This window comes from Balaenoptera acutorostrata, chromosome 1 (assembly GCF_949987535.1).
Source record: "Balaenoptera acutorostrata chromosome 1, mBalAcu1.1, whole genome shotgun sequence".
NCBI lineage: Eukaryota > Metazoa > Chordata > Mammalia > Artiodactyla > Balaenopteridae > Balaenoptera > Balaenoptera acutorostrata.
The window spans coordinates 140,368,066-140,391,876 of NC_080064.1; the positions used below are offsets into that span (position 1 = coordinate 140,368,066).

Consider the following 23,811-nt stretch of genomic DNA (forward strand, 5'->3'; position numbering starts at 1 on the left):
GAACCTGTGTCCCCTGCATTGGCAGGCGGATTCTTAACCACTGCACCACCAGGGAAGCCCCTGTTTAACTTTTTAAGAACTGCCAAAATGTTTTCCAAAGTGGCTGAACCATTTGGTAATTCACACCAGCGATATACGTAAGTTCTGATTGCTTCATCTTCTTGGCAACGTATTATATATCGCCAGTCTTTTAAAATTTTACCATTCTAGTGGGTGTGTGGTGGTATCTTATTGTGGTTTTAATTTACATTTCCCTGTTTGCCAGTGATGTTGACTATGTTTTCATGTGTTTATGTACCATCTGTATATCTTCTTTAGTGAATTGTGCATTTTTATTGGATTATCTTCTTTTTATTGATTTGTAAAAATTCTTTATTCTAGATACAAAACCTTTGTCAGATACATCTGTTGCAAATATTTCAGGTATGTGGCTTGCCTTTTCATTTCCTTAACGGCATCCTTGGAAGAGCAAAAGTTTTCCTTTTGATGAAATCAGATTTGTTTTTTCTTTATAGTTTGAACTTTTTGTGTCCTATTTAGAAATCTTTCCTAACTCAAGTAACTAAGACTTTCTCTTACATTTTCTTATAAAAGTTCTATAGTTTTAGGTCCTGCATTAGGTCTGTGATCTAGTTTGTTAATTTTTGTGTATGGTGTGCTGTAAGGATCAATGTTTATTTTGATTACATATAAATATTCAGCTGTTTTCAGCATGATTTATTGAAAAGACTGTCCTTTCTCCATTAAACTGCCTTGATGTCTTTGTCAAAAGCCAGTTAAGTTGTATATGTGAAGGTCTATTTCTGGACTTTCATTCTGTTCTATTACTATTACGTCTGCCTTTATACCACTGTCTTGATTTTTGTGGCTTTATAGTAAGTCTTGAAATCATATAAATTTGTTCTTCTTTTTCAAATTGTTCTGGCTATTCTAGGTCATATTCCATATGAATTTTAGGATTAATTTAATTTCTACCAAAAGCCTGCTAAAAGTTTTATTGGGATTTGTTTTTAATCTCTAGATCAAGTTGGGGAGAAGTGACATGTTAACAATATTGAGTCTTCTGATCTATGAGCATAATATAACCTTTTCTTGTTCAGTGTTTAATATGTTCTTTTCCCATCCAGTATATTTTTCATCTCAGAAGTTCAATTTATAATCTCTAGGGTTTGGTTTGGGTCTTTTTTATATCTTCCATCTTTCCCTTCAGCATACTCATCATTCACTTCTTGAATACTTGGAGTGTTCTTTTTTTTTTAATTTATTATTATTTTATTTATTTATTTATTTATTTTTTAATTTATTTATTTTTGGTTGTGTTGGGTCTTCATTTCTGTGTGAGGGCTTTCTCTAGTTGCGGCAAGCGGGGGCCACTCTTCATCGCGGTGCACGGGCCTCTCACTGTCGCGGCCTCTCTTGTTGCGGAGCACAGGCTCCAGACGCGCAGGCTCAGTAGTTGTGGCTCACGGGCCTAGTCGCTCGTCGGCACGTGGGATCTTCGCAGACCAGGGCCCGAACCTGTGTCCCCTGCATTGGCAGGCAGATTCTCAACCACTGCGCCACCAGGGAAGCCCCTTGGAGTGTTCTTACGACAGCTATTTTAATACCCTTGTCTTGTGATTGTAGCATATGTGTCATTTCTGCATTCTGTCATCTGTCATTTCTGAATTGCCTTCTACTGATTGGTTTTTCTCCTAATTACAAGTCATATTTTTCTGCTTCTTTGTATATCTGGTAATTTTTTATTGGATGGCAGATGCTGAATTATATATTGTTGGCTGAATCTCTTTTTCTTCCTTCCTCCCTCCCTCCCTCCCTTCCTTCTTCCTTCCTTCCCTCCCTCCCTGCTGTCTATGTATAATTTATTGGGGGGGGTAGGAATGTAATTAAATTACCTGAAATTGGTTTGATTATTTCTGTGTTTATTTTAGGTTTCATTAGGCTGATTTAGAAAAGCCTTAAGTCTGTTGGCCCTGCTAGGCAGTACCTTTCTGAGGGTATCGATGGGACTTGGTGTCCTATGTGTTAGGATGTCTTTACACCGTAGCTGGTGGGAACACAAACTATTTTGCCCCAGTATAAAATGCCTAGTGATTGTTCTGCCTACTCCTTTCAGGTAGGTGTTCTCCCTGGCCTTGGTGGTCCCCTCACATACGTGAGCCAGATCGCTACCCAGCCTAAGGCTCAAAGCGACCTCTGCAGGTCTCCAGCTTCTTTTCTCTCTGCAGCTGCCTCTTCACTTGTACTTTTCCCCCACGAATTCCAGACACCTGGCCTCCATGAATTCCAAACTCTGTCTTCTCAGCACAGTGAGACCTCCAGGGTCACTGTGGACTCTCCCTCCCTGTACTGCAGCCTGGGCTTTATTTTGACAGTGAGCTCAGGCACTTGTAGGGCTCACTTTGTTTCCCATCTCTCAGGGAGCACTGTCCTCTGATCTTGTTGTTCAGTGTCTGAAGGCTGTTGTTTTATATACTTTGTCCAGTTTTTCAGTTGTTTAAAGCAGGAGAGATTATTTTTCAATCCCTGTTTAATTAGCATCATGTCTGGAAGCAGAAGTTTTGCTACTCTTTTAAATTCTTTCATCATGTGTCCCTGCTTTCATGTTTTTATACCTTTTAAAATCTGAGATCACCAATGACTTCCTGTAAAGCCCCATTATTTCACTAGAACTCACTGTCTCTTTTCCACTCTAGTGGGCATTAATTATAGTCTTGCGGTCAGAGTTTTACTTTTTAGAATACCCTGTAAAATTCTCCTTAATTTAATTTATCATAAATGTATGGCACAGGTACCACATGCTACTGCTGCTAGATGCAAAGGTGAATAAGATATTGGATTATGCCTGATTTTTTTCCTGAATTTTTGAAATCTGTAATTTTAAGGTCTAGAGCGGTGCTTTTCAGAATGTAGTCAGCATACCGGTACTAGTCTATGAAGCATTTGTGATGATGGACAACACAATAGCACATTGTTTAGCTCCCCTAGATTTTTTTTTTTCCTAAAGGAGGACTTTCTTGAAGGAAGCAGTGTGTTGGCTTAGATGTTGGCAAAAGCTCCTTCTCTCATTGTAGGCAGGTTCAAACAATTGATAGACCAGCTCCTTCAGTAGCCCTGGTCTAGAGTACACATGTGAGGATGCTAGTATCCACTTCCGTGGCTATTAAGAACTCTCAGCATGGAGTTCCCAGCAGTTTATTCCATTGAAAAGATGATTTCTTCTTAGTTAAACTAATTCCCAAGGAATTCCTTTTGTGGCTGATAATTGGCTTTTGGAATTTCTTAGCAAACACAGTCTTGGTCAGTTTTGTTTTTATGCTGGCAGACTTGGAATTGGAACCACTTTCGCAATAGAGAAGGCCCATGGGACACCATTTTGCTCACTGCTGAGAGGAGGAAGTAAGGGAGCTTAAGGATTCTTCCCTGGAATTGGAATTATATCCAATTTATTTTTTTGATGTCCTAGAAAGAGATCTTCCCTTCCTTATTCACAAGTACATATTTTTTCCTCTCTTCTTTGCCCTCATCCTGACAAGATTCATTTTATCTCAGTGCATGCTCCCCCATCCTCATCTCCTTCCCATGTTTTGACTGGTTTCTGAGTCTCTTTCTCTCTGATTTGCCATTGGTAATTGGCACCACCTAACCAGAAGATGGTTGTAACACACGTTAGTAAAGGTCTAGAATGGGAGGGTGTGAGAACCTCTTGAAAAGACCTGTGTTTTCTTTCTTTTTCAGTGGAAAGCTCTCCAGAGAGCCTAGAGAATGAAGATTTTTCTAGTAGCCATGCTATTACAGTGTTCAAAGATAAGAGTCAGGGAGCCATGGACCAGCTGTCTTTGATTTTGTCTCCTGAGCACCAGATTTCTCAGAAGCTCTACATTCCTCGAAGCACAGCCACTGCTGCCTTAGGAGCTGCTGCGCGGCTAGCCACATCCAGGAGCCTCCTGCACTGGTACCCCAGTGTGAAAAGGATGGAAGCATGAAAGAGCAGGGAGGATAAAATAAACTAGATGCTTAGGGCATGGTGACCTCCCAGGCCAAAAGAAGAAGGAGGTATTGAGACAAAGTAGTATTTTGATGGTTGATGCTTGTGTCTTTCTGTGTGACTCTTCGTTAGCTTTGTTATGCTAACAGTCCGCTTTGTTGTGTAAGTATTGATGTTTAATGTTAATTTTCATTTTTATGGATGTTTCTTTTTCTGTATGGTTTTGTTCACCTTTGCTCAGTGTAGTAGTTTAAAGGATTTTTTGTGTTTCTATAAATGTTTTTCTTGTATATATCGTGACTGATAAATGTAAACTGAAAAACTAATGTTTTGTGATCCATATGCAGTAAGACAAAAATTCTCACATCCCTATCGCCAGAAAAAGGATGTCTGAATTTTAAGGCTGCTTTTTCTCATTTGAAAACTTCTATATCATAGAGAGAATCTAGGGCTCCAATCTTTACCATCATTATTTCTTTGAAATACTAGGATCAGTAAGAAAATCCACACCATGAAGCTTTGGTCATGTGAACCCTTTTACATTTAAAAAAAATTAAGCTGTTTTTCAGCATAGGCAATTTCTTGAAGACTAACAACAAAATTATAGAGACCGATTGTTGAAACTTAGCTGAGCCATCTCTGTAAGTCATCATAGTTCCCTGGAGCCTTAATGTAACAGTAGTTAAACAGTGGTATTGTTTAAGCATTTATATAACATGATGTTCTCTGAAGTCCAATTTATTATGTGACATTCTGTTTAGCTCATAGTATAAACCATCAGGTGAAAAGACTGAAAGGTGAAATTAAAGAATGTGAGTGATACAAATTTCTTTGTGATAAAATACCAGACTTATACCCAAATGTAAAAAATCCAATACAGAAGCATTTCTTAGTGGTAAAATCAGAGAAAGAGGTGTGAATTACTGGCATGCTGCCTATGACTAGGTTCTCACCCTTTAGCCCCTCTTCTAAGGCCTCCTGTTTTGGCATTAAATGGCAGAGCTGGCCCCTAGTTCCTTTCTCTCTTCCTACAATAAGGAATGTCTCCTCTTTCCTTCTCAGTTACTTAATAAGCAAAATGTCCACTGAGGAAGGGAGTGAGATGAGAGTAAATATCAGAGTGCATTTAAATGTAGAGTATTACTGGTTGAAACTTCTTTCTTAGAATGAAGTGATCATGAAACAAAATTTAACCCAAACTATCTCTAACTACTGAGTGTTTTGGTTTAAAAACCTTAGAGAGGGCTTCCCTGGTGGCGCAGTGGTTAAGAATCTGCCTGCCAATGCAGGGGACACGGGTTCGAGCCCTGGTCTGGGAAGATCCCACATGCCGCGGAGCAACTAGGCCCGCGAGCCACAGCTACTGAGCCTGCGCGTCTGGAGCCTGTGCTCCCAACAAGAGAGGCCGCGATAGTGAGAGAGGCCCGCGCACCGCGATGAAGAGTGGCCCATGAAGAGTGGCCCCCGCTTGACGCAACTAGAGAAAGCCCTCGCACAGAAACGAAGACCCAACACAGCCAAAATAAATAAATAAATAAATTTAAAAAAAAATAAAAATAAAAACCTTAGAGAAAACATGTTAAATGCAGTAAAATTTTAAAATCCAGATTTACCTTTAATTCCAATATATCTATAAGAATGGTGGTATACTAATTGACCAAAAAACTGTAGTCTGGAAACATCAGTGATAGTTGACCCAGAAAGAACAGGTTTCCCATTTGGGTTTTTGTGATTTTCCATCAGACATCTTTATTGGAGAAGACAGTTGAAGAGTTATATGGAGGGTCAATGAACAGTTAAATATCACATGACAGTTAAATTTCGTATGTGATACTCAACCGTGATATGAACTGGAAAAGCTGTTTTTCATATAAGTTTAGGTAATTATCCACAATTTGTTTCTAAAGAAGAAAATTCATTTTGGATGATGCTTCTTAGAATTCATTCTTTAGAGAAGAAACCCAGAATATTGAGTTATATTCATCACTTCTCCAGATGGACAATCATTGGGTTTCCGGTAGGGTGAATCTGGTAGAAGCAGTATTTACATATTTAGTAGGTCAAACTGTAACCCTCTCTATAACGGCACAAAACTACCAGCAAGACCTCTACCAACACTGGGTAACCTGACAGCAACTAATTTCACACTTTGCCAGTTAGATGGGGATAATGGAATCACTGTGCTAATAAGGCTCTTTCAGAATCCTATCCATTTGCAAATGGCCAGATAGAGAATCATTTAGACAGACCCATGTCAAACTAATGAGTGTCAACACACTTTGACAGAAGCCTATTTAGTAATGAATAGTTAAGATCCTATTTGAATTAGCAGAGTGAAGAATGAACCTTTGGAGGCTCGCACATTTTGACTACTTGACTTTGACTAGGACAGCCAATCTGCCAATATGTTTCCCTACCTTCTCCCAAAAGGTGCGCTTTGTTTGGTAGTTAACTGAAATAGCTCAAAGCAGCAAACAAATTTAATAGATCATTTGAAAATGAATAAATAGGTTTCTGTATATGGGCAGGAATAGCAATAAGAAATGCTCAAAAGATCAGGAGATGCTCGTGGTTTAGGGTTAATTATATTTTATTGTCAAAAGATGGGTTGATATCTACTATACTTAGAACAGGCCCCCCCCAGGCCCCCCCCCATATTTTTGGTGTTAAGGATCTATTAGAAGTAGTGACGGTCCCCAAGAAATGTTGACTGGGAAGTGGGGGCCTGAGGTGTGTGTTGAGGGATTGGGGGTGAGAACACACAGGAGAATCCTGGTTGTAAACTCCTTAGGGGTGGAAGAGAGAGTGGCTTTACTATTAGCCACTCAGGTTTTAACTCCAGTGGCTTGTGCCAATACCCCTCTCCCATCCAAAAACACACCATGGGATATCAAAAGAGGGCCATTCCAGCTGAGTGAGCCATGCCTTTTCCCTCTCACTCTCACACATTTGAGATGTCAGTTGTCCATTTCAAGGTATGGGGATAACTAGAGACTTCTGCCTGCAGTCAGACTATGTCTAACCTAAAGACTTAGAACTGTAGAATTTTGGTGTAGAAGGGACCTCAGATGAGGAAATTTGAAACCTAGAAAGACTGACTTGCCTATAGTAACACAGCTTAAATTCCCATTTCCGCTGACTCCTAGCTCCTCAGGGCCCTTTCCACAGGAAAATATTGCAACACCATCTTGTGTCATGTAAATGATTTGATGCCAGAAGACACAGTTTGGGCATAAGTCCAAAAGAATGGTGGTTCTGATAGATAGCTGAGCAACCCCTGGTGTTGGTGGGGAGAGGGATTGATTTACAAAGATCTCATATTTTTGAATGTGGATAGATTAAATAACAGTGGGCCAGTTATACAGCTGAAGAATCTGAATCGGGGTGGGGGGGGCGGGAATCTTCGGGGGTGAGAAACTAAAATCTTACAAAGCAGTCCTTCTGAGGCTTCCTATTAACATTTATACTAGGTAGCAAGGCCTTTCTAACAAACTTTTGGTATCTTTTCAGAATTAAATTCATTTTACTTATGTATATACAGTGCCACATTCATAATTTTCCAGGAGCCATCACTAAGATATTTAAAAGATTTCATTTCTGATAGCTCATTCAGATCTTGACGTTTTCCAAGATGCCAACCAAGGCGCCTGTCAACTAGATTTGTCCGTGTGCTTTGAACGCAGCCCTGTTCCTAACAGGTGTCATTTGTCTCATTTAGTCAGTCACCAGTTGGCCTAGTAAGTTCTTGGTGTCATTAGCCTTTTGGAACCAGAATACTTTAAACTCTGCCATTCTTAACCACGTAGACAGAAATTGTTTTAACTTCTCAGGCAAGGACTTCTCTAACTTTAGAACTATCATTGTGTGCCACTTTTCACATGAAATTGAGTGTTTGACATACCCCAAAACTGAGTAGAGAATTTATTCATAGCTAAATTTTCTTGGTTATAAGCATAGATTTCAGGAAATGCTTTTATCTTTCTGTGGTGTAAACTTTGTTTTATATTTCTGTTAAATTTTTTTGATGTTTTTTAGTTTATGGAAAAATGGTTATATAGGAAACAATGTTTACTTGATTATTGCTTCTTGGTGCAATTTAGATAAATAATTTGATGAGGAAACCAAAATATTACTCTATTTCTGCCTTCTAAACTTATGTTATGGAACTAATGGGAAGTTATTGGGCTCAAAGAATTACTATTAGGCTAATCTTTGGAGTTTGTAACAGCATTTTGTTTGATTTATTTAAATATTTATGAAGTTGGAATTTGTTTTGTCAAAAATGTCTAGGTGGTTTTTTTATAGTTTTTGTTGTGATAATTCTGCAAGAACGAAAATTTCACTTAAATATGTGACCCAAAGAGCTTAGTTGAGTAAAATACAAAATCTCCTTGTGTAGTTGTGAAAACAAATATTTGACATTCTTCTTGACCAAAATATATGTCTTCATCTTCGGCATGACCTCTTTATTCTTCAAGTACTTTGGCCTTTGTAAACCTTTGCTGTATTGTAAATACTTTTATTCCATGAAATTGGAGATTCATTCACACTGGAGCCTTTTCTTAAGTACCCGGCAGCCACACTTCAAAGACTTGTTTTCTTTCTCTCCTTCATAGCAACGGATCAAACCCTTCTAAGCCATCTTCCAGTTTCTTAAATTCTCTTTTGAGACTATTCCACACATGAATTCCAAACCTAGTCCCATCTTGCTGTGACTGTAATTCAGTGCTCTTTCAGTCACTTCCTTGATTTCCTGGTTCCACATTCAGAGTCTGCTGCAGTAGCTCTTCTGCCTCGAGCAGAGTATTTCCAGGTGGTTCTCAACACCATTTAAGTGATGTTTGGTACAAACTCTTCCTTAATCTGTCATTCCACAGGACCACAGGTGGAAACCAAAGACTGAGCTCAGTTCATTTCTTACTACAACAAATGACTCCTTGACAAAAGCCTCCTGTTACTACAGTGTTGTTACTCATATATTCTGATGAAAAATCTCTTCTCATACCATGTATATGACAATACCTGTCAGTTAAATAAGACTGTGTATGAACCATTTAGAATACTATTAGGCAAAATATATCCCCACAGGATATTCCATATTTCCTCCTCACAATACCTTCCTCTTTAACAGATACTGGTCTTTCCTTTTGCTTAGAAGGATGAAACTTAAGTAGATATACATGATATGGGCCAGAGCCACAAGTTTATCCTTTCTTTTCTGAATTTTAAAAGTAATAACATTCCTTTACTCATCTGGAGTGGGGCAGAGGCCTGTCAAATTCTACCTCCTAAATGTCTCATTAGTCCACCTATTTCTCTGTAGAGCTGCTGCCACCACCTTAATCGAATTGAGAGGAGAGGGGTAGAACATTTGGCTATAATTAAGTGATAACATCCTTCTTACATCTCACATTTTAGGCAGTGGAACAACTGTTTATGATCAGGTAGACTGTGTTTTTCAACAACTTTTTCCGCAGTTGATGCAGATTTATCTTTGCTAAACTGTTTGGATTCAGAAATATAACTCCACCAAAACTTTTTGGTCTTTATTTGGTTTCTACATGGAATTGACCCAACAGTTGACTTTACCCAGATTGATGAGGCTCAGCAAAGTTGCCTCAAAACTTGTGTTAAGGGAAAAATGGTGAGTTTTACAATAAAAGCCAAATCAGTTCTAGCAAACATCATGTAATTATCAATAAACCCGCATTCTGTACTGGCTTTGCTTAGAATCTTTTCAGATTTACAAAGTCATTCAACTTATTGTGGAAATTAGTTTTTGATATAAATTCTAGAGTTCTGCAGAATTTTTATCAAGTCTCTTGGCCAAGTTGAATGAAATTAACGCTCACTGATGTTACCTTGTTCTTGTACCAGATCATAAGCATAGAATACTCTTGAGACATAGTCTTATTAAAGACCATTTGCTTGGACTTCCCTGGTGGTGCAGTGGTTAAGAATCCGCCTGCCAATGCAGGGGACACGGGTTCGATCCCTGGCTTGGGAAGATCCCACATGCCGTGGAGCAGCTAAGCCCGTGCGCCACAGCTACTGAGCCTGCACTCTACAGCCCGTGCTCCGCAACAAGAGAAGCTATCGCAATGAGAATCCCCGCACCACAACGAAGAGTAGACTCCACTTGCTGCAACTAGAGAAAGCCCGTGCGCAGCAGTGAAGACCCAACATAGCCAAAAAATTTTTAAAACTTTAAAAAAAATATTCCCTGTCATTACCAAGAATGTGATTGTGGCACATGAGAAGATTTACATTAAAGAAGAAGACCATTTGCTTGAACAACTTGGGAGAATCATCTGTTTGACGTGAATGTAATGCTTAAGAATTTCTAAGTTCTATATGCTATGCATCAGTGATCCCTAACCATTTATGGGGTCATTAACTTTATTTTAAATAAATGTCAAACACTGAGGACTGTCTCCCCAGAAAGTGCCTGTTCATACAAAATTGTTCCCTATTTTTTAGGAGTCTGTGACTCAAACCCACCCTACACATTCGTGAACAGGAAAATTGCCCTCCTCCCTGCCCCCCCCCACTTCCACCCCTGGTGTCCCTGCCACCATCCCCTAGTTGCCTCAGATATAAACCTAGGAGTAGAATCATTCTTGACTGCTCCCTGCCCTTCGTCCCACATCCAGCCCGTCATAAAGGGCTGTCAAATTCTACCCCTAAATATCTCACCAGTCCTTCTATTTCTCTGTGGAGCTACTGCCACCACCTTAGGCCAAGCCACCTTCATGTCTTTTCTGGCAGGTGGTAGATGTTCAGTACATTTTATTGAGTGAATGAATAAGTAAACAGGACAGAGAATAAGATATAATTAAGGTCAACTGAAATCTTGATCTCTTTTCTACAAGGTTATGTTCTGAATGTCTATTAAACAGAAGGCTTTACTGGGAAGAGTCTAATCAAATACGAGCAAACAGCCCATTTAAACTTTGCTTTTCAAATTGAATAAGGAGCACATCCTTCAGATAAGACAACTGAGTAGTAGAAGGACCAGAGATATTTTGTCCAGGTCACTCTTCTGCACAAACCGTATTTGGTTATTTTCCTGGTTTGGCTTGCGAAAGAAAGTGCCCAAATAAAAAAAAATTTTTTACGTTCAACATTTGCAGCTTCTCAGCAACCAGCCTCTTAGCCGTCTCTCAGAAAAATTTGATTTACCAAATTGGCTCCTTTTAGTTTATCGTTCTTTATTCTTGGAGCCTCACCTCTGACTTCCCATCTTATTTTCCAGAAAATTCTTTCAGCACCACAGACTCCAGTTCAGTATTCAAGCAAAAGAAATTGATTTAAAAGTGTTCTTTAGGGTTAATATATTAATTTGGACATAAACTGCTTTTGTGGACTTTCTGGTGGCCTCTCAGTTGGGGCTAAATTGAGTTGTGTAATGAGAGAGAGGGAGAGAGGGGGGCAGGCTTGTGACAGCGCTATGTATGGTGCCAAATAATGGCCTCCAGGGGTGAAAGCAAAATGAAAGACACCAGAGAATCTACTCTTCTTACCCAGAACCTCCTTTTTAGTTTTTGGTGACTTTTATGCCATTAATACTTTTTAAGAATATATTGACTTGGAAGATTCATATTGTGAGGTTTTCCTGTTTTGAATTCAGTGTAGTGATTTGCAGCTAAAGAAACGAGCAGGGAAACTGCCACCAGCTTTAAACTTGTTAGATGGCAAAGGTTAAATTAAAGATTCACACTGAAATATAAAATGCTCGTGACTGACCGTTACCGACATTACAGAGCCCACAGGAAGGGCAGCAGTTTGCCATCCTGGCCCTGTGTTTTAATCACCTGGAGGAGTTTTCAAAAACGTCCCCAGCTTGGACCACATCATCCTCCAAAGGTTCTGGTTTTATTGGTCCCAGGTGTTCCAATGAGCAGAAAGGGCCGAGAACTACTGTGCAGGAGGATAATCCCAACTCCAGGAAAAACTACACACCGTGCCCTGACCTTTCTCACCATAAGCTTTAAAGTTTAAAGTGATGGTTCTTCAGGGAGGGGTTAGAGGAGGCTGCTGTCCAACTTTTTCAAACTACTCCTGCTGCCCGGTCCTGCCTGCCCATCTCTTCGTCCTTTGCCTCATCTGACAGAGCCCACCATCCCCACCCCCCACTTTCCCTCCCATGCACAGATACGTGAGCCACTGTGACAGACTGGAGGGTTTTATCCCTTGGAAACACTGGCCTGGGAATGAGGAGTTGAGAACTATTGTGTTAGAAAATGATTTTTATTTTAAATAAATAGGGTGCTGATTGACTACTGCAACTGAATTTTAAATTTTAGTTGTAGTAAGAACACTTAACAGGAGGTCTACCCCCTAAACAGATTTTTCAAGTGGACAATACCACATTGTTAACTATAGGCACCACGTTGTACAGCAGATCCCTAGAACTTAGCTGTGTTACTGAGGTTTTAACCCCGTGGATTAGCAACTCCCCATGTCCCCCAAAATGATCTTATTTTGGTCATCTGATATCTAAATCCCAGGTTCTTTGATCTCACATGGTGGCCTTTTCCCACTAAATATTGTAAAGATTTAATGTGGGACACGGCCCCCAGATGCCATCTTGGATGCAGTGTCCTTCACCCAACTTCTGCACACACCCGCCTGAGCTGAGGTGCTGGCAGCAGCCATTCCGCACTAGGAACTCCGGTCGGAAGAGCCAGGTGCAAGGCCTCTGCACGTAGCCCCCTGTGAGCAAGTGAAACCCGACTAAGCACAAAGGAGAAAAAAAAAAAAGCCATCTCAGAGCTGTGACTATTTTCAAGGCTACTGTTTTTCTCTGTCAAACACTGCCTTTGGAGCAAAACAAGGAAGAAGCAGGTGATTCTAATGTGCAGCGCAGAAGGATGGCCACTGCAGGCCAGCTTCTCCAACTCTGAAGGCACTCCAGCCATGTGGCTGACAGGGTCTTGGTGTTCCGGCCGGGTGTCAGGCCTGAGCCTCTGAGGTGGGAGAGCCGAGTTCAGGACATTAGACCACCAGAGACCTCCTGGCCTCACATAATATCAGTCGGTGAAAGCTCTCTCAGATATCTCCGTCTCAACGCTAAGACTGAGCTCCACTCAATGACCAGCAAGCTACAGTGCTGGACACCCCATGACAAACAAATAGCAAGACAGGAACACAACCCCACCCATTAGCAGAGAGGCTGCCTAAAATCATAATAAGGTCACAGACACCCCAAAACACACCACCAGATGCGGTCCTGACCACCAGAAAGACAAGATCCAGCCTCATGCACCAGAACACAGGCACGAGTCCCCTCCACCAGGATGCCTACACAACCCACTGAACCAACGTTACCCGCTGGGGGCAGACACCACAAACAACGGGAACTACGAACCTGCAGCCTCCGAAAAGGAGACCCCAAACACAGTAAGTTAAGCAAAATGAGAAGACAAAGAAATATGCAGCAGATGAAGGAGCAAGGTAAAAACCCACCCGACCAAACAAGTGAAGAGGAAATAGGCAGTCTACCTGAAAAAGAATTCAGAGTAATGATAGTAAAAATGATCCAAAATCTTGGAAATACAATGGAGAAAATACAAGAAACATTTAGCAAGGACCTTGAAGAACTAAAGAGCAAACACTCAATGATGAACAACACAATAAATGAAAATAAAAATTCTCTAGAAGGAATCAATAGCAGAATAACTGAGGCAGAAGAACGTATAAGTGACCTGGAAGATAAAATAGTGGAAATAACTACCACAGAGCAGGATAAAAAAAAAGAATGAAAAGAATTGAGGACAGTCTCAGAGACCTCTGGGACAACATAAAACTTACCAACATTCAAATTATAGGGGTCCCAGAAGAAGAAGAGAAAAAGAAAGGGACTGAGAAAATATTTCAAGAGATTATATGGGAAAATCTCTTAATATGGGAAAGGAAAACTTCCTTAATATGGGAAAGGAAGTAGTCAATCAAGTCCAGGAAGCGTAGAGAGTCCCATACAGGATAAATCCAAGGAGAAACATGCCAAGATACATATTAATCAAACTATCAAAAATTAAATACAAAGAAAAAATTTTAAAAGCAGCAAGGGAAAAGCAGCAAATAACATACAAGGGAATCCCCATAAGGTTAACAGCTGATCTTTCAGCAGAAACTCTGCAAACCAGAAGGGAGTGGCAGGACATATTTAAAGTGATGAAAGGGAAAAACCTGCAACCAAGATTACTCTACCCAGCAAGGATCTCATTCAGATTCGACAGAGAAATTAAAACCTTTACAGACAAGCAAAAGTTAAGAGAATTCAGCACCACCAAACCAGCTTTACAACAAATCCTAAAGGAACTTCTCTAGGCAGGAAACAAAAGAGAAGGAAAAGACCTACAATAACAAACCCAAAACAATTAAGAAAATGGTAATAGGAACATACATATCGATAACTACCTTAAATGTAAATGGATTAAATGCTCCAACCAAAAGACACAGACTGGCTGAATGGATACAAAAACAAGACCCGTATATATGCTATCTACAAGAGACCCACTTCAGACCTAGGGATGCATACAGACTGAAAGTGAGGGGATGGAAAAAGATATTCCATGCAAATGGAAATCAAAAGAAAGCTGGAGTAGCAATTCTCGTATCAGACAAAATAGACTTTAAAATAAAGACTATTACAGGAGACAAAGAAGGACACTATATAATGATCAAGGGATCAATCCAAAAAGAAGGTATAACAATTGTAAATATTTATGCACCCAACATAGGAGCACCTCAAAACATAAGGCAAATACTAACAGCCATAAAAGGGGAAATCGACAGCAACACAATCATAGTAGGGGACTTTAACACCCCACTTTCACCAATGGACAGATCATCCAAAATGAAAATAAATAAGGAAACACAAGCTTTAAATGATACATTAAACAAGATGGACTTAATTGATATTTATAGGACATTCCACCCAAAAACAACAGAATACACATTTTTCTCAAGTGCTCATGGAACATTCTCCAGGATAGATCATATCTTGGGTCACAAATCAAGCCTTGGTAAATTTAAGAAAATTGAAATTGTATCAAGTATCTTTTCTGACCACAACACTATGAGACTAGATATCAATTACAGGAAAAGATCTGTAAAAAATACAAACACATGGAGGCTACACAATACACTACTTAATAACGAAGTGATCACTGAAGAAATCAAAGGGGAAATCAAAAAATACCTAGAAACAAATGACAATGGAGACACGACGACCCAAAACCTATGGGATGCAGCAAAAGCAGTTCTAAGAGGGAAGTTTATAGCAATACAAGCCTACCTCAAGAAACAAGAAACATCTCAAATAAACAACCTAACCTTGCACCTAAAGCAATTAGAGAAAGAAGAACAAAAAACCCCCAAAGTTAGCAGAAGGAAAGAAATTATAAAGGTCAGATCAGAAATAAATGAAAAAGAAATGAAGGAAACCATAGCGAAGATCAGTAAAACTAAAAGCTGGTTCTTTGAGAAGATAAACAAAATTGATACCCCATTAGCCAGACTCATCAAGAGAAAAAGGGAGAAGACTCAAATCAACAGAATTAGAAATGAAAAAGGAGAAGTAACAACTGACACTGCAGATACAAAGGATCATGAGAGATTACTACAAGCAACTATATGCCAATAAAATGGACAACCTGGAAGAAATGGACAATTTCTTAGAAAAGTACAACCTTCTGAGGCTGAACCAGGAAGAAATAGAAAATATAAACAGACCAATCAGAAGAACTGAAATTGAAACTGTGATTAAAAATCTTCCAACAAGCCAGGACATGGAAGCAACTTAAGTGTCCATCATCAGATGAATGGATAAAGAAGATGTGGCACATATATACAATGGAATATTACTCAGCCATAAAAAGAAATGAAATGGAGGTATTTGTAATGAGGTGGATGGAGTTAGAGTCTGTCATACAGAGTGAAGTAAGTCAGAAAGAGAAAAACAAATACAGTATGCTAACACATATATATGGAATCTAAGGAGAAAAAAAAAAAGGTCATGAAGAACCTAGTGGCAAGACGGGAATAAAGACACAGACCTACTAGAGAATGGACTTGAGGATATGGGGAGGGGGAGGGGTGAGATGTGACAGGGTGAGAGAGTGTCATGGACATATATACACTGCCAAATGTAAAATAGATAGCTAGTGGGAAGCAGCCACATAGCACAGGGAGATCAGCTCAGTGCTTTGTGACCACCTAGAGGGGTGGGATGGGGAGGGTGGGAGCGAGGGAGATGCAAGAGGGAAGAGATATGGGAACATATGTATATGTATAACTGATTCACTTTGTTATAAAGCAGAAACTAACACACCATTGTAAAGCAATTATACTCCAATAAAGATGTTTAAAAAAAAAAAAAAACTTCCAACAAACAAAAGCCAAGGACCAGATGGATTTACAGGTGAATTCTATCAAACATTTAGAGAAGAGCTAACACATATCCTTCTCAAACTCTTCCAAAATGTAGCAGAGGGAGGAACACTCCCAAACTCCTTCTACAAGGCCACCATCACCCTAATACCAAAACCAGACAAAGATGTTACAAAAAAAGAGAAAACTACAGGCCAATATCCCTGATGAACATAGATGCAAAAATCCTCAACAAAATACTAGCATACAGAATCCAACAGCACATTAAAAGGATCATACACCATGATCAAGTGGGGTTTATCCCAGGAATGCAAGGATTCTTCAATGTATGCAAATCAATCAATGTGATACACCATATTAACAAATTGAAGGAGAAAAACCGTATGATCATCTCAATAGATGCACAAAAAGCTTTTGACAAAATTCAACACCATTTATGATAAAAACTCTCCAGAAAGTAGGCATAGAGGGAACTTACCTCAGCATAATAAAGGCCATATATGACAAACCCACAGCCAACATCGTTCTCAATGGTGAAAAACTGAAACCATTTCCACTAAGATCAGGAACAAGACAAGGTTGCCCACTCTCATCACTATTATTCAACATAGTTTTGGAAGTTTTAGCCACAGCAATCAGAGAATAAAAAGAAATAAAAGGAATCCAAATCGGAAAAGAAGAAGTAAAGCTGTCACTATTTGCAGATGACATGATACTATACATAGAGAATACTAAAGATGCTACCAGAAAACTCCTAGAGCTAATCAATGAATTTGGTAAAGTAGCAGGATACAAAATTAATGCACAGAAATCTCTTGCATTCCTATACACTAATGATGAAAAATCTGAAATAGAAATTAAGGAAGCACTCCCATTTACCACTGCAACAAAAAGAATAAAATACCTAGGAATAAACCTACCTAAGGAGACAAAAGACCTGTATGCAGAAAACTATAAGACACTGATGAAAGAAATTAAAGATGATACAAACAGAGGGAGAGATATACCATGTTCTTGGATTGGAAGAATCAACATTGTGAAAATGACTATACTACCCAAAGCAATCTACAGATTCAATGCAATCCCTATCAAACTACCACTGGCATTTTTCACAGAACTAGAACAAAAAATGTCACAGTTTGTATGGAAACACAAAAGACCCCGAATAGCCAAAGCAATCTTGAGAATGAAAAATGGAGCTGGAGGAATCAGGCTCCCTGACTTCAGACTATACTACAAAGCTACAGTAATCAAGACAGTATGGTACTGGCACAAAAACAGAAATATAGATCAATGGAACAGGATAGAAAGCCCAGAGATAAACCCATGCACATATGGTCAACTTATCTTTGATAAAGGAGGCAAGAATATACAATGGAGAAAAGACAGCCTCTTCAATAAGCGGTGCTGGGAATACTGGACAGCTACATGTAAAAGAATGAAATTAGAACACTTCCTAACACCATACACAAAAATAAACTCAAAATGATTAAAAACCTAAATGTAAGGCTAGACACTATAAAACTCTCAGAGGAAAGCATAGGCAGACACTCTATATCATACATCACAGCAAGATCCTTTTTGACCCACCTCCTATGGGTGAAAGAAATGGAAATAAAAACAAAAATAAACAAATGGGACCTAATGAAACTTAAAAGCTTTTGCACAGCAAAGGAAACTATAAGCAAGATGAAAAGACAACCCTCAGAATGGGAGAAAATATTTGCAAACGAAGCAACTGACAAAGGATTAATCTCCAAAATATACAAGCAGCTCATGCAGCTCCATATCAAAAAAACAAACAACCCAAACCAAAAGGGGGCAGACGACCTAAATAGACATTTCTCTGAAGAAGATATACAGATTGCCAGCAAACACATGAAAGGATGCTCAACATCACTAATCATTAGAGAAATGCAAATCAAAACTACAATGAGATATCACCTCACACCAGTCAGAATGGCCATCATCAAAAAATCTACAAACAATAAATGCTGGAGTGGGTGTGGAGAAGAGGGAACCCTCTTGCACTGTTGGTGGGAATGTAAATTGATAGAGCCACTATGGAGAACAGTATGGAGGTTCTTTAAAAAACTAAAAATAGAATTACCATATGACCCAGCAATCCCACTACTGGGCATATACCCTGAGAAAACCATAATTCAGAAAGAGTCATGTACCAAAATGTTCATTGCAGCTCTATTTACAATAGCCAGGGCATGGAAGCAACCTAAGTGTCCATCGACAGATGAATGGATAAAGAAGATGTGGCACATATATACAATGGAATATTACTCAGCCATAAAAAGAAACGAAACTGAGTTATTTGTAGTGAGGTGGATGGACCTAGAGTCTGTCATACAGAGTGAAGTAAGTCAGAAAGAGAAAAACAAATACCATATGCTAACACATACATATGGAATCTAAAAAAAAAAAAAGGTTCTGAAGAACCTAGGGGCAGGACAGGAATAAAGACGCAGACGTAGAGAATGCACTTGGGGACACAGAGAGGGGGAAGGATAAGCTGAGACGAAGTGAGAGAGTGGCATGGACATATATACACTACCAAATGTAGAATAGATAGCTAGTGGGAATCAGCTGCATCGCACAGGGAGATCAGCTCCGTGCTTTGTGACCACCTAGAGGAGTGGGATAGGGAGGGTGGGAGGGAGACGCAAGAGGGAGGGGATATGGGGATATATGTATACGTAGAGCTGATTCACTTTGTTATACAGCAGCAACTAACACAACAATGTAAAGCAATTATACTCCAATAAAGATGTTAAAAAAATAAAAGATTAATGTGGGTGGTGTTATATGCTTGAGTTGTGGTGGCTTTTCTCTCCTCTCTCAAAAAGGACCAAGTGTTACGGCAACATGACAAGTGTGGGAAGGACATGACCAACCGTGAAGTCAGCAGTAACTCTTTTCTTTTATTCTCTGTTAACCAGTTGATTCAACAAGATAAACGGGTACAACTGGAAACTTGATATGAAGCGCTAAGGAAATTGAATTTCCTGCTGTCTTTGGAAGGAATCTGTAGGAGTGTTGGGGTGGTCTGGTGTCACAAAGGGCGTTAGCTGAGGGTTTGTTGGTGATACTTCCTGGGCTTTTCTTCAAGACCAGACACAGCTGAGCTTTGAGGGGCAGCTGCTAAAACGGGACAGACAGCAAGAGTGAAAGTAGTGTGTGAAAACCTCGTGGGAGTTTTAACTTGGGGATTATAAACCCAGACTTTCTCTACCTGAATTACCTCTCAGAGTACATTTGGTGAAAGGAATATTTCAACAAAGCTGCATTTTAAAAAATCTGTTGTATTCTAAATTAATTGAAGTACGTGGTTCTTCCGAGATTGGGTTTTGCTATCTCCTCACTGCTAGGTGGCGCCCTAGGACAGGAATTCCGTTGCCAAGCCTGGTGCTAAAAATCTTTTCCTTGAAATACTTTGTTTCACAGCACTGTAGAGTTTCAGTGGTGGAAATGGATGGATCCTGGAGCTCACTTCATCCAACTTCTCTTTTTACTTGAAAAAAACAAATAAAGTGACATAAGTGACTTCTTTGGGAAGTAAGGGTCTTGGAGTAATTCTCACAGGATGCTCTTACCACGCTTTAAAATTTCTTCTAATTTGACCCTACAAGAAGCTGCCACAGAGCTCTCTCTTTACAGAACTTAGACTTTAACACTGTATGTCCATCTTTATTACGTGAAGGTGGAGGGGAAACACCAACATAACCATATTTGGAAGCTACAGCTACTAATGCTACTTTGCTCCATTGAAAAAGTTCTAAGGGAAAAAAAAAGTCACCTTTCCATCTTTATTTTGGACTTTCCAAGCAGATATGTTTTTACCCTCTTTTATAAATTTCTGTTGTAAAAAAAAATGCAAAACCCTTACAATTTAAGCACATTTGGAGTCTTTAAAAGGATTTTCTTATCCCAGGGCATTAAATTGTGTGTGTTTGTGTTTTCTTGGGGGAAGGTCTGTGGCTTCCTTGGATCTTCAAGAATGATTAAGAATGCCTTCAGGAATCTTGCAGCCTGTGTTAAAAGACTATAGAGGAGATGGAAATCAACTGTTAACCCTTGTGACTTCACTCTCTGGTGAAGACAAGCAACTTCTATGGTGCAGAGAATGGGTTTGACTCACAACAAGATCTTGAATCAGTTCTAATAACCGTCACTTCATAGGGCTGTACACATCACAAAGCAGCAGAGACAGCCGCCATCAAAAGCTAATGAGTTTGGGTCACATTAGCACAAGGATCGTATATAAGTTCAGCACCCTGTTCACTTCTGGGCAACACCGCATTTACAGAAGAGGTAGACCATCATTCCCAAGAGTATTGCTTGAATAATAAGAGCTTTATCGAGTTTATGTAAGGTGCCACAAGCTGCTTGTTACAGACTATCTGCTTTATACAAATTATCTCATTTAATCCTTTCAGCACCATTATGGAGTAGGTACTATTACTCCTGTTTTACAGGAGTAAAACAGGAAAATTGAGGCACAGAAAGGTTAAGTAAGGTTAAGTAAGGTTAAGTATCTTGCCCACAGTGACAGAAATTAATATTGTGTCATAAGAATGTTAATATTAACTTACTAAGTACTTATTATATGCTATACCTTCTACATATTTTATTTAATTTTCACAGCATCCCTATTACTACTCCTGTTTTACAAGAGGAGAAACTTGAGGCTCAAAAAATTAATTTACCCAAAGTCACACCTAGTAAGTGGCAGGAACTAAATGTCTGACTCCTCCAAAGAGTTGTCTACGTTGTCTCACACCATGCTTCTTCTATTCCCTCTTAAACCCCCTCCACTTCCACCCACACCACTGTATCAAAAGTGCTCCTGTAGAGGTCACCGGTAACCTCCACACTGCTGATTCTAAGAGTCAGCCCTCAGTCCTCATCTTGCCTGACCCATTGGTAGCATTTGACTCCCTTTCTCTCCTTCAGGATGCCACATTCTCTAGGGTTCCCTCCTACTTGTTGGTTAATGCTTGGCATCTCCTTTCCAGGCTCCTCCTATTTCCCCCTGACCTCTTAATGCTGGAGGACACCAGCCTTCACTTTCTTGGTGAGTTCCTCCAGTCCCATGGCTTTTAATTATCATCTGTATGTTCCCACATATTTATCTCCAGCCCAGACCTCTCTCCTGAACTATATACTCAAATGCCCTCTTGACCTCTACAGTCAGATACCCAAACAACATCTGAAACTTAGCAGGTCCAAAATGGAACTCATGGTCTTTGCCCTGTCTGCAACCAAAACCATGCCTTGTACAGAGTCTTCTGTAACCCACATGATTGCAACTCCCTCCATCTAACTACGCAGGCCAAAACCTTGGGAGTTATCACCAACTCTCCTCTTTCTCTCACATCCTGCACCCAATCAGCAGGGGAGTCCTACTGGCTTTACCTTCAAAATGTATCCGGCATCCGACCCCTTCCCCACCACGCCTACTCCTACCACCTGGTCTGAATCACGGTGTGTAGCCCGGGTTACTTCAGCAGCCTCATCTGGCTTCCCTATGGCCTACGTTGCTCTTTCACTCTGTTCTCCACAAAGAAGTCAGAGAGAAACTTCCAAACCACAAGTTGGAAGGAATCTCTCCTCTGCTTGAGACCCTCCAAGGACTCCGAGTTCTACTCAGAGTCTTTACCGTGGCCCTCAGTGGCATTGCCAGATAAAATGCAGGATGCCCAGTTAAACTTGGATCTCAGATAAGCAGCAAATAATTTTTTAGTGTAAGTATGTCTCATGCAATATTTGGGACATAGTTATACTTAAAAATATTCACTGTTTATCTGAAATTCAAATGTAACTGGAATCCATATTTTTATTTGCTCACTCTGCCAACCCTACCCGCAAGGCCCTAGCTGACGTGTGCCCCCCATTACCTTCTGCCCTCATCCCCACAACCTCCCCCTTGCTCACTCCATTCCTCCCACACTGACCTTGCTTTCCTCGAGTAAAACAGGCAGCTCCCACCATTGGCTTTGCCTTGGCTCTTCTCCCTCTAGTATCTGCATCTTCTCAAAGAGGTCATTTTGAAAATTACTGCTTGACCCCGCACTCCCAATGCCTCCTACCCTGCCCTACTTTCTTCCATAGCACCTAACATCTAACGTAGGATGTAACTTCTTATTGTGTATTGTCTGTCTCCAGCAACCAGAATATGAACTCCACAAGCAGGTATTTTTACCTATTTTGTTCACTATTATATCCCAAGGGGCTAAAACAATAGCACATAGGTACCTGATAAATATTTGTTGAATGAATGAATGATTTCGAAAGACTATGCTCCTTTCCGTTGCGTTATATCCCCTCTGTTTCAACTTGTCTTATGAAAAATATTTGAAGAACCGGAGAGTGTGTGGTTTGGAGAGGAGGTTATTGGCTGAGGTGGGGATTGCACATACATCCCAGCTGTGATGGTCCTTCCGTCCTGGGACATTCTGGGTCAAGGCACGGGGACTGTCCATGTCTCTCTGCCCAGGCAATCACCATGTCCCTCAGCACCCTATTTAACAAAAAGTTGTTTACTTTCTATATGCCAGGCCCCATGCTAAACTCCAAGGATATGAGAATAAACAAGATACTTCCTACCTAGAAGGACCTTAGAGTGGGGTTGAGGTTCCTGCCTGTCTGATAAAACAAAATTGGGAATTGGGCCTGACTGGCCACATTTGCCCCCTTTCCAAAGAAAGCACCACAGCTTCCAAACACCCTCCATATCCAATCATCTCCCCCCAGGTTTTTTCCTACTCTGGTAATCCCCAGAGAAAAAACAAAGTGAATATTAAGCAGCAGCAGTGAGAAGAACATCTGCTCTAACCTCACTGTGACCCCGATGCACTGGGCAGAGATAAATTAAAGCAAGCGCAGGAAGCCTGTTGGCGTCAGTCTCGAATGACGCCAACAGGAAGGTGGAGCGGGAGAGGGAGGATGAGAGCGTGCACACATGGGCCCCGAGAAGCAGATTTGCTGCTGAAAATCATTTCCTCCCAGAATGTCCCAGGAGGAAACATAATCGTTAACAACTAGAATAACAATGTTTACTCAATAACTTTGTGTAAATTTGCAACCCACCTTATTTCTGCACTGTTATGTTCCTGAATTACTGATTAGAGAAATCACCATCTCAGTATGCAGTTGCTAACTAGAAAATTCTACAGCGGTTTGCAGAAATGTAGTAGTAATACGGCTAAAATGCATAAACTAGAAGATGGAGCGAGAAGTATCTTTGCGGGAGGATGGTTTTCTCTTCTCTCTCTCCCCCTTCATTCCGGGTGGACCTTTAGCTTGTACTCGTCACTCAATGAGAGGGCTGTCATTTTCTAATTCAATGAAAAGTTACTATGGCCTATTTGACACAGGCTGTAAAACTTCCTGTTTCCATGGTATTAAATTTACCA

The 23,811-nt window shown here is 40.1% G+C and overlaps 1 protein-coding gene across 5 annotated transcripts in view; it reads left to right on the forward strand.

The window, feature by feature from the left end:
- Positions 1-9,007, forward strand: part of TDRD5 (tudor domain containing 5) — a 104,295-nt gene extending 95,288 nt beyond the window's left edge. For 4 of the 5 annotated variants that reach the window (XM_057535822.1, XM_057535838.1, XM_057535852.1 and 1 more), the window contains 2 exons: positions 382-423; positions 3,739-9,007. In XM_057535822.1, the coding sequence (XP_057391805.1) occupies positions 382-423; positions 3,739-3,986 (290 nt within the window). In that variant the 3' untranslated portion in view covers positions 3,987-9,007. The remainder of the gene's footprint in view (positions 1-381; positions 424-3,738) is intronic. The other variant, XM_057535846.1, reaches the window with a different exon arrangement.
- Positions 9,008-23,811: the final 14,804 nt, after the last annotated feature.